The following is a 12422-nucleotide window of genomic DNA, read 5'->3' as shown; positions in this document are numbered from 1 at the left end:
AACGCATCATGAATGTAGCAGCTATTCTGATTTTGAGGAATTCGGCGATTTCTTTTAAGTGCTGCTAAAATGATTTAATGGGAAAAAAAAGTTTAATCACCCTGATGATTTTCTCTCTTGGTGTGCTTACACACCACTTTACACACACCATTTAATAATTAGTTATTATTAATCTCTGGGTCTCTGGCACAGTGTGTCTTTTGTCCCGTCTCCTCGCCTCACCCCCAAACAGTCGGAGTCAATGGCTTCGCTTGCCTGATCCTGGTTCTGTTGGAGAGTTTTTCCTTTTAAAAGGAAGTTTTTCCTTCCCATTGTCACCAAGTGCTTGCTCATAGGGAGCTGTCTGATTGTTGGGGTTTTCTCTCTATTATTATAGGGTCTTTACTTTACAATATAAAGCACCTTGAGGTGACTGTTGATGTAACTTTAAATTAATTTAACAGGATTTAATTGAAGTGCAGCATGTGCTTAGCATTAATATTATCCATGATTCATTACTCATATCACTCATTTGTTGGGAGTGAGGGTTTTGCACATGGACTATACAGCAGGATAAATAGTCAGTGGTTATCACAATATACTTTGAAATGCGCAGTTTTAAAAGCTCTTCAAAGCATGCTTAAGAGCATCTTGTGCTTTGTTTAATCAAGAGAAACACTTTTGTTCAACAAACTGTCTCTTGTTATAAACACCTTTTGTCTTAGAGTGTCTTGAGCTGGAGAAGCTAATTTGACTATACCTTTGATGGTCAAGGGTGTCTCGCAAATTGAAATGATGGAGATGCTGGCCATCTTGGAACTAGGCTTTTGATCAGAGGGCTCTTCTGCTGGGCTTTCAAATCTTTCTAATTAGGAGTTAACTGTGCATGTCCTTGCTCATGAAACTCAATAGCCTATACTCAAAGGCTACTCTGTCCATCTGAAGACGTTGCCTTTGATCTGTGAGAACAACATATTTACAAATCAAAGTCAGTTCCCCTGCCAGCTATAATGGTTTGCGAGAGCTTGTGTGAGTCCTGGCGTGAGATGTGTATACGTCAAGGCAGCGGAAGAAATATCCGATTACTCTCTAAGGGGCTTGCACATCTATAGGCCCTGAATGACTACAGTATATATGTACCTCTTCCCAGTGATGTATGTTCCGGGAAGAGACGCACTTCGAGGGTGATATGTTGTTTGTACTTAAGGAGAACATATCTGATATCACATTCCTCATGTCACTGTGATGTGTTAACTTTCATTGGAGGAGTTGGACCATCACCTGCATAGACAATGTGTGACCTGACCTCCAACTCCTGAGTGTATTTTGTGTGGGTATGTTTGTGGGAATGTTCCAGCTGAAGGTGCTATTTTAAAAAAAGAAGTCTGATGTAACTGAGAGAAGTTTGATTGGTATTGGTGTCAGAACACCTTCGGACCAACAATAGCGCTCTGATAATTCACTGTGAGAGTTTGTAATAGTGTGGATATGTTGCCACTATTGCACAAAATCATCACTTTCCCTTCACTCCAAGCCATACCCTCATTCTATTAATAGATTTCCCCTGAGTCACCGCTTTAGCTTCTATCATTCATTTAGTATTAACTACAATTCTGAATATTTTACATTGCTTTGTCTACATTCTCTCAAATTTTTCACATTTTGGTAACTATACTATATACTTTTTTTGTAGCTGCTGCTTCAGAAGCACTTTATCAAAGCAAATCCCATGTTGCTTTTATTTCTAAATCACTATTTTAGGGGGGGGGAAATGCCTTTGTTGTGTAGCAGTGCAGATATGAAGAAAAAAAATCTCCTTTTGTTTTTCCCCACAGGCCACAGATTTTGTTCTGGGTGTAGGTAAGGAAGCACTCAGATGCTGCTGGAGCCCTGCACAGCACTGCACTGCACTGACAACGAAATGACTAAATATTTAAGAATGTGCCAGTCTGGCAGACTGATGTGCCAACTGTGTGTCCAAGCAGAGATTTGACAGTGTGAAATAATAAATAGAAGGCCAACCACAAAAGGTTTATTTTTCCACAGGCCTCAAAAATAAATGCTCTGTATGAGAAACACAAGCTCTGTGTGTGTTTATGGCAAGCTCAGACATCTGAGACTTCCCACATTATCTTTGATAAAATAATCAAACATGGGGTGTGTGGTCCATGTTTTTTTTTTTAATAACAGAATACTGTAGCCCATGACTGAAATATAACTTCAAAGGAGACAATTCATGCACCAATAAGGAAGTGTTTCAGAGAAATATTTATAACTGAGGAGCAGTGTCCTGGAATACTAGGAAAATATATTAATTTATGTAAAAAAAAGTTGTAGCATGCATTGAAAGTGGGTATAGTCTTTGTTATACAATTTGTACTTAATGGGAAGTACTGTAGCTGCACAAATACTGTGGGACTCATTTAGTGTCGAATAATGAAAATTGCTTTTGGAGTTTCATACACACTATGTTTCAAGATGCAAGTGACGTACAATTTTTTCTTAATCCAGGTTAAATTTAGCACTTTTAAGTCATCAAAAGAGACACCAGGCATACAACCAGGCATTTGTTCTGCCCGGTATTTGTTGTTGATTTGGAAGCAGACACATTCATATGTATATGTTTCGATTTATTCACAATGTTCTGTCTGACCACTGATACAGGTATTTGTGTGATTTTGCGTCTCTTTTTAATTTAAATCGGTACAGACAGCTGTTGTGGTAAAGAGGGAGCTGAGCGCAAAGGAAAGGCTGACAATTTATTTATCAATCCACGTTCCTCCCCTCACTTATGGCTATGGGCTGCAGGAGGTGACCAAAAGAATAAGATTTAACAATATAATTGGCAGACACCCTTTGGAACTTGCTCCAGGGTGACAAGCTTGATCTTTCGGGTAGAGACACTTTTCACATCAAAAGAACCAACTGAAGTGGTTTAGGCATCTGACTGGGATGCCTCCTGGATGCCTCCAAGGTGATGTGTTTCATGCATGTCAAAGCCCCAGGACCACACCCGCCAGGGAACACCCCTGAAAAACTGGAGGTGGTGGCAGGGGAGAGGGAGGTCTAGGCATCTCTGCTTAGATTGCTCTCCCCAGATTAGAGGTATGTGGATAAATAGATGCTGTATTTAGTTAAAATGGCCTGCCACTTGTTCTGCCTGACTCTTCTGCAAAAGAAGTTGCTACTTTAATCTCAGTGACACTTTTTATTATTTGAATAAAATCTATTTTTTAACTATATACACATATATACACATATATACACATATACAGTGGGGCAAAAAAGTATTTAGTCAGCCACCAATTGTGCAAGTTCCCCCACTTAAAATGATGACAGAGGTCAGTAATTTGCACCAGAGGTACACTTCAACTGTGAGAGACAGAATGTGAAAAAAAAAATCCATGAATTCACATGGTAGGAATTGTAAAGAATTTATTCGTAAATCAGGGTGGAAAATAAGTATTTGGTCAATAACAAAAATACAACTCAATACTTTGTAACATAACCTTTGTTGGCAATAACAGAGGTCAAACGTTTACTATAGGTCTTTACCAGGTTTGCACACACAGTAGCTGGTATTTTGGCCCATTCCTCCATGCAGATCTTCTCAAGAGCAGTGATGTTTTGGGGCTGTCGCCGAGCAACACGGACTTTCAACTCCCGCCACAGATTTTCTATGGGGTTGAGGTCTGGAGACTGGCTAGGCCACTCCAGGACTTTCAAATGCTTCTTACGGAGCAACTCCTTTGTTGCCCGGGCGGTGTGTTTTGGATCATTGTCATGTTGGAAGACCCAGCCTCGTTTCATCTTCAAAGTTCTCACTGATGGAAGGATGTTTTGGCTCAAAATCTCACGATACTTGGCCCCATTCATTCTGTCCTTAACACGGATCAGTCGTCCTGTCCCCTTGGCAGAAAAACAGCCCCATAGCATGATGTTTCCACCCCCATGCTTCACAGTAGGTATGGTGTTCTTGGGATGCAACTCAGTATTCTTCTTCCTCCAAACACGACGAGTTGAGTTTATACCAAAAAGTTCTACTTTGGTTTCATCTGACCACATGACATTCTCCCAATCCTCTGCTGTATCATCCATGTGCTCTCTGGCAAACTTCAGACGGGCCTGGACATGCACTGGCTTCAGCAGCGGAACACGTCTGGCACTGCGGGATTTGATTCCCTGCCGTTGTAGTGTGTTACTGATGGTGACCTTTGTTACTTTGGTCCCAGCTCTCTGCAGGTCATTCACCAGGTCCCCCCGTGTGGTTCTGGGATCTTTGCTCACCGTTCTCATGATCATTTTGACCCCACGGGATGAGATCTTGCGTGGAGTCCCAGATCGAGGGAGATTATCAGTGGTCTTGTGTGTCTTCCATTTTCTGATGATTGCTCCCACAGTTGATTTTTTCACACCAAGCTGCTTGCCTATTGTAGATTCACTCTTCCCAGTCTGGTGCAGGTCTACAATTCTTTTCCTGGTGTCCTTCGAAAGCTCTTTGGTCTTGGCCATGGCGGAGTTTGGAGTCTGACTGGTTGAGGCTGTGGACAGGTGTCTTTTATACAGATGATGAGGTCAAACAGGTGCCATTCATACAGGTAACGAGTGGGGGACAGAAAAGCTTCTTACAGAAGACGTTACAGGTCTGTGAGAGCCAGGGATTTTCCTTGTTTGAGGTGACCAAATACTTATTTTCCACCCTGATTTACGAATAAATTCTTTACAATTCCTACCATGTGAATTCATGGATTTTTTTTTCACATTCTGTCTCTCACAGTTGAAGTGTACCTCTGGTGCAAATTACTGACCTCTGTCATCATTTTAAGTGGGGGAACTTGCACAATCGGTGGCTGACTAAATACTTTTTTGCCCCACTGTATATATAGTTTAAAATATGTCGCCAAAGTGTTTGCTCATAGGGGGCCATATGATTGTTGGGTTTTTCTCTGTATCTATTATTGTAGGATCTACCGCACAATATAAAGCGCCTTGAGGCGACTGTTGTTGTGATTTGGCGCTGTATAAATAAAATAAAATTGAATTGAATTAAAATAGATATATATAAATATATCTCAAAAAATATCTCAGCCCCAGAAATGAACCCTGCAAAGCCTGAACCATTAAATAATTGTCAGAAAATTCTCATTATGAATTATGAATCTGGAGTGTTTATTGAACACTCTGACAGTGTTTTTTTCTTTTAGAGAAGGCATTAAATTTTATTCTGCATGTATGACTTTTAATTTAAATCATTTTTACTACATGCATTTTTGTGCAATTTATTGTTTAAACATTTATTAAGGTTTTTCACTAAAAGAAACACACACACACTGATGTTGTAGAGGTCTTACTTGGAACATTTGGCGTTGCAGGGTTAAGCACAAACCAGTGCCTGCATCCTCCACAGTCACCTCTAATTCTTGACCCAGTCTTAACCTGGCTTTTATTCTCCCCCACCCTGCCCATAGCTACTGCCCCACTCTCTGCCTCCAACCATAAATTATTTTCATAACCCCTTTCCCAGGACACCAGATCACTGTCAAATTACCATGTTCATTTCAACTGTCTACTGGAAATCAACACCACAGGCTCCCGTGTAAGTCTAAAGGACATTCCAGACACAGCATGCAGCTGCTTTTAGTGTGACACTACTTGTGGAAATGTGTGTGTGTGGCTGCTTTCCAGTGCATTTCTTCTTGTGCCACAATTAACAAGTACTGAGCCATCTTTGGCTTAGGCTCAGCTTAGGCTCAGCAGTGTGAATCACACTGACAGATATTGTTTAGGGATTGTGTTTCAAATAGAACATTGCCAGTATCACTGCCATGGCGCACAAAGTTGTTTTCCTCAGCTACAGTCGAGCAGCAGGGGACAGGTGTAAAATGCTTCGTCCAATATGAAACCCTTGAGGTCTCTGAAGGATGATTCATGCTTACATAAACACTTTTTTTAATATAGCCCGTGGCATTATGTTGTTTCGTTGTATCACCATGGTTAGTGAATGACGCATACATTGTACACTTCCTTTTATGAGACAAGCCTTTGTAATACATTGTGTACTGTTGCTCGTTATAACTGCTGAATTGTGTGTAACTCTAATGAGTTGACCTCATTTATCTTACCATGACTTCATCCACTCAGGTTTCTCTTCATTTTTGCTCATGCTCTTGTTAAACTGCTTGTGATTGGCTCGTCCTCTCAAACAGAAGGTTTGAACACTAGGTGGGTGGGGCTTTTGTGTTCTAAGGTAGAGCAGTGAGCACTGAGAAAGCCATACTAAGGATACATGTTCAGAAACTGTGTTTAGACAAGTTTGAAGCTGGAGCTTGCTCACAGGGACTACTTGCACAGACGCTGACCTCATTATTTGAAACATTGGTCATGTTTAATATTAGCATCAATCTTTGTAGCACTATGACAGAAAGATCAAATGTTTTAAAGACAAAGTTGGATATAATGGACAAAGTTTGTTGAATATGGAGGTGCCAAGCAGGAATAAAACAGGAAATTCATGGATGTGATGAAGGAGGACAGGCAGAGGGTTGGTGTAATAGAAGAGGATGCTAGGGATAGGGTGAGGTGGCAGATGATCCACTGTGGTGACCCCTTAAAGGGAGCAGACAGAAGAAGAAGAAGAAAATAATTATACTTTCAAGGTTTTTAAATCATTGGTGGTTTGAGTCACAGACCACTCTTCTTTTACCCATTAAACAGCTTGCTAATACTGCAAGTATGTCTATGTCAATTGTTTTGAAAAGTGTTGGGGGCAAGCAGGAGAACAGGTGGAGAAGTCTTGGCCAGGGTATTGCATTAAGAGCATGGATGGAGGTCCTTGGAGCTTATCAGAGGTGAATGAAATTCTGTAACACAGCTAGCTTGAGAGCCTCAGTTCTCATCTGTTAATATATCCCTAGCCTCCCTTATCCTCTGTAGTCCTCACCTTTCAGTGTTTTTTTGTTCTTCACCAGCTGTGACCTTTATTCAGACGGGTCAGCAGCAAGAGGGAGGCAGAGTGTGTGTGAACATGTGCGTGAGCATGTGTGTTGGGCGAGGGGGGTTGTGGATGTGTGTGTTTGGATGAGGGAAGGCAGCAGAGGGAGTTCACATGGCACGAGGAGGAATTGTCACCTCACTTCATTGAAATAGGTTGCCATATGTCTTTGAGTTCAGACCAGGCACAGACAGTGTTTGTCCAAGGCTAGCTTCTGTTAGTGCCCCAGCTAAAATGAATCGATTCTTTTTAAATCTAGAAAGTAGACCGTTTTAGCTTTTGATTTGCTCCCTTCTGGGATATTATAACAATCGTATAACCAAATCTTCTTTCTATTTTATTTTATTACTTTTTTTAAAGGATACAGTTTGAAATAATCTGCTTATGGGAAACCACCCGAAGAATTTTTCATCTGTTTTACATTTTTTAGTTTGTACTGAAGTGGATAACACTATCCTCAGATTGGAAACTTATACAGAATTACTACACAGGTGTCCTTTGTTAGGGGGGTGCCCTGGGCAGTGCACTGGTTCAGATTTAGAGCTAATCCCTGTGGGGCTCTGTGTGGAAAAGAATTTTCACAGTCAAGGATGGAGTCTTGGGATACGGACTCAGAGGATTCATGCGACTGGGGTGACTCATCCGAAGAAGGACTGTCATCAGAGGAAGATGAGCTTGATGTCAAATATGATAAAGAGTAATGCAAATTCTGCAGTGATGTGTTGCCTGAGAGTGAATTTAATGTATTTTTATTATGTGTCAAGTTCGCATATGAAGTGATATGACAGATTTCAATCACCTCCATGATATGGTCTTTAAAATGAATGAAAATATTATTTTATAACGGCAACACACTTTTTTATGATTTGATCAAAGTTTTAGTTTTGCAGTTGTGCCTGATTGTGTTGTGTGTTCATTTTCCCCAGGGAAGACATCAGGACGGCCAGTGTCATTGCTGCGGGCGCAGTCACCTGTCTAGTCATCGATCGAGAGTGAGTATCAATAAAATCAATCCTCAAGGGAACTAGTGACTTTTCTACACCGTCTGTACTCATTTACTCACAAAAATACTACTACTACTAGTACTCATAAAAAAATGGATGTTTCAAGTTTTACATTGAATAAATGTCTTTCACAAGCAGCAATGAAACAAACCTACAAATTTTGATTTTGCTGAAACATCAATCTGAGGCCACTTCTCCCCATTTGTGAGTGACCACGGCAGACGTACGCTTGATTTAGACTTTAGATTGCAATGAATCTTTGCAGAGCCAATGACGTAACCGCAAGTGGCTGACATCGTCATCAGCATTTATGGTTGTGTTTCTGGTGCATTAGGCACAAATTCAATAAATTTGAGAAAGAGGTCCTGTATTGGGTCATGACTCAAGTTAACTGGCGTATCCACCTTTACAAGTGGCCACGGCACATTTAGTTGGCGTTTGGCTCAAAACATCAAGGCTTTCCAAAATTCAACAAATTCAATAAATGTGTAAAAAGGTCCTATACTAGGTCATGATTCAGTCTAATTGGTATCTCTTTTATATTTTAGAGCTTAAAAGGTGGATTTAAACGACAAACTTTAAATTATACATTTACAAACTTTAATATATTCAGAGGGTGTGCTGTTGCAGCCATATTTGGTTTGGTATGACCAGTTTATGTTAGCTGGTGTTACATAATGCAAGCATTTGTATTCTGTAATACAAATGTTATTGCTTAAGATTGCTAACTTCATGAGTCTTCCTTTCTCATGTATGATTTTAGTCACTACAGGCACTGCATGTCAGCCAATGTTAAATAGTTCTGCTCTACATTAAATTTTAGAGATGATCAAAGTTACAAAAATGTAATCACGCCATCATCTAAGCCTGTTCAGTTTCTATGTTCAGAGCTCAGCTTGATTGTCATGTCAAGAAATTAACTTATTTGCATTTGCTTTGTTCAGTTATGCTGGAAAATCAGGTGTAACGTGTCCAGAATCCAAGAATTTAAATATATGCTAGATGCAGGAATGACTAACAGCTGCTATTTTCTCCACTGATTTTTACCACATCACCCCAGAGCACAACTATGTTTGTCTGAGCTCAAACATTTGCTATTTTCCCCCAGTTGCAATAATGCAATTTGACATTTAATTACAGTGTTTATAATGTTTAATAGTAAGATTAAGCTATTGTATATCTGAAAAAGTTCATAACCGCTTACTTTGTAAGGAAACAGCCTGTCTAGTAGCATCGCTGTCTCTTGCATTAAAAAGAGACAGGCTGTGTGGGGAGAGGAAATGGTATCAGCTTTCCGAGGGGCTCCCTGTTGCCTTAGGGAACACAGCAGGCACAAATGGGCCATCCTCAAAGCTAGCAGAGGGGATAGTGAGTGAGTCATCCAGTGCAGGTGATTACTGCTGCTTTTCATGCAAGCAGCTAATGCTGCCACAGCCCACAAAAGTGGTTCAGTGTGTGCGTTTGTGTCCCTCAGTCAGGCTGGTTTTGGTGCAGAATATTTGTTTTTGAATCTTTTGGTATTCTGTGCCCTTCTGTTTATTTTGTTGATAGCCGTGCATGTGTGATGCTTAAAAAACAAACAGTGTGCACGCTAAGAGGTAAAATAAGGATAATTACAGGAGCCGTGGGAAAGCGAGAGAGAATAAAAAAAGAAGCAGCAGGGATTTACTGGCTCAGTCCAATAGACACTGTAAGCAGCAAAAAATTTAGAGAAAAGCTCAGCTCAGAAACAGCCCTAGCTAGCAGGCATTATGGTCTCAACAGGAGAAAACACCAGATGCAGTGCATCTTCTAGCTGACAGCTTGATGAGCCCTGCTTGAAAAGTGTCAGCTAGTTGTTCTTCCAGGATGTTTGGAATCTTTATTTTGCATAGAAACCCATACTTCAGGGAGAAATGAGCCGAAACATGGGAGTTATTTTTCATGTTCCAAATCTCTCAAGAAATTTGGAGGATTTTATTTCAGCAAGTTATTATGCTGTGAAGCTTATTGTTCTGTAGATCCATCTAATATACTCTAACTTATTCTTTAACTTTCAGAATTTCCACTTTTCTTCTTATCATAAGTAGAAATACAGAGGAATAAAAATATGTTGTTGCTCTGCTTCTATCACCTAAATCACTTAACGGATTTATTTAGTACTGAAAAAGATATAAAATATTGTCATGGGAGGAGTTTTACCTTGTATAATATCCAATGATTTCTTTATCACTCAACACAGTGGGTTTTAAATTTTTAATTTATTCGCTAAATAGTCATGCAAAGCGTCTACTTTTGTCTCAAAAATCTCTCTCACCCACCATCTGCTATCACACTGTTTTACACCTCTTTGGGGTAGCTGTGTCTTCTCATCTGTCTCCTCGTCTGCGATTTTTAGAGGCTTGTCTCTAAAAGCAGACTGATGAATATTTAATACTAACTGGGAGTGTGTATGGCAGATTGGTCATACTGTGTGCCAGCTTCTTATACAGATATAAGGTGCTTTGTTCCCTGTAACATAAGCTAACAGTAACAGATTCATATATTCTCATAGAACGAATCCGAATATATGTATCTTTGTTTCTTACACTTATGCTCTGTTACTTAGACCTGCATTGTCTGTAGATTTTCAAGCAAAACAGTGTCAAAAATTCTTCACCAGGTGCTGTTTTAACTGTTACTGTCTGTGTTTCAGTTCATTCAAGCACCTGATTGGGAGTTTGGAGGATGTATCCAGCAAAGGCCATGAGGATGCTGATGCCAAAGCCAAGTAAGACAAAGAAAAAATCATTTATACTCAATGTGACTGCCTAGCGCCTGCAGTGTTTTGCAAAGAGACATGCAGGCCAGCTGTTAATGCTTCATGTCGTTACTTCTGTTATATAATAATGCAACACTCTGTGGGAAACAGAAAACACGCGCTATAACCTTCACCTCTATTTCTGGAGGAATTAATATGTACTTTATCTTCACTATGGGAATAAGAGAATGGCTCTATAGAAGGCACTTTGGCATTGAGGTGGGAATCTAGGGGTTCTTTTAGCCATCTCTTGGCATAATCTGATACCCCACTGATTCAGCGCTATGTTGAGAGTCAAGGTGAGTAGAAACAAGAACCCAGTAATGACAGTTTACAGGGAGCCAGAGAGCAGGAACAGCTTATCCCATATGTAGATAGATTTAGAGAGACAGAGAGAACAAGAGGGTGACAAAACAGACTAGACGTCTGCCCGGTGCTGTGGATTTCTAGCTGAGAGTGCCAGTGATCTTTTGCAAGTCAGTGGCATGTCGTCAGCAGAGCAGTCAAGAGCAAAACATACCACCAGGGTTGGAAAGAGGCAACAAGAAACCGATGGGTATAACAGGGGGCGTATAGTGCCTTACCTCTGGCTTTCGGTCCTGGCCAGATCTACTTTATGGCTCCACTGATGATTGTTTGGCCTGCCGGTAGATCTATGATAATATGATAGCATAATATCCAGTGGCTGTCAGCATGAAATGATGATCAACAAAATATTGTTGTGTTGTATTAGCAGCAGCCTTGGTTTTACGATCCAAGCCTTTACAATGACCCACCATGAAGGGTTCCAGCATAGGAGGAACCCTCTCCAAAGATAGGAGAGAATTACAGTGTTCTACATTATCATTCTACATCCATCCATCCACCTAGATAAGGTACCCGAGTTAATTAGGTCTGTGTCACACAGTGCGACTTGCAGACAGCTTAAAAGATTCCTTAAGCAAGTTAGATTTTATGCAAATGAGTAACAAGTTGTACTTTTGCATGACAAATGTTTATAACTTTATCATCGAGCCAGAACTTTAACTCAAATTAGACCCACTCACCTTCTCTGCTCTCTCAAATCTGTCTCATCACCCTGATTAAGGCAGCTTTCCCTGCTGCGTGCGGTGTAGTCTCTTGCTGGCACTCCCCACTCAGCAGAGCACGTTTGCTTCTTGTTGAGGAAAGCCTGAGTCAGGATCCCTCTGAGATGGAAACTGTCTCTAATTGGTCACAGTGGATAAGCATATTTCAGTAGTGCTGTTGCTGTACAGGAAATTATAGCTGGTCTCTGCGGGGGCTGACAGGTCTTTTCTTCAAAGACTAGCTCCCTGTCACATGCTACTGTATATGCACACATTGTTTTTGATCAAGGCCTTGCTTCTCTGAGAAGGAGATGCTACATTCTGCACACTGCTACTGCATTCATAAAAACTTTTATGTATTCTGAGGTGAGGGGAGAATTTAAAGATAAGACAAAGTAAAAGAAAAAAGCTGATTTTCTCCAGCGATGCAGACTTACCAGAAAATGTTTTATAGAGAAATCTGAAATTATGTTACCCTTATATCCCAAAGCTTTATGTTTACCCTTTATTTTTAAAGGAATAAAATCATCTAAAATAATCTTCTGCTTCTTGTTGTTAAAATTATATTCATCATTTAGATGGCACCCGTTTTATTCCCCACT

At 40.3% G+C, this 12422-nt stretch overlaps 1 protein-coding gene across 2 annotated transcripts in view; it reads left to right on the top strand.

Annotated features, from left to right (window-relative positions):
- LOC146505500 (cGMP-dependent protein kinase 1) overlaps window positions 1–12422 on the top strand; it is a 103418-nt gene that overhangs the window by 81267 nt on the left and 9729 nt on the right. For both annotated transcript variants that reach the window (XM_085181677.1, XM_085181674.1), the window contains exons 8-9: window positions 7897–7962; window positions 10649–10723. In XM_085181677.1, the coding sequence (XP_085037803.1) occupies window positions 7897–7962; window positions 10649–10723 (141 nt within the window). The remainder of the gene's footprint in view (window positions 1–7896; window positions 7963–10648; window positions 10724–12422) is intronic.

This window comes from Neolamprologus multifasciatus, chromosome 13, assembly GCF_963576455.1.
Source record: "Neolamprologus multifasciatus chromosome 13, fNeoMul1.2, whole genome shotgun sequence".
Lineage (NCBI taxonomy): Eukaryota > Metazoa > Chordata > Actinopteri > Cichliformes > Cichlidae > Neolamprologus > Neolamprologus multifasciatus.
The sequence above is the reverse complement of the archived record's forward strand: the minus strand, read 5'-3'. Positions and strand labels throughout refer to the sequence as shown.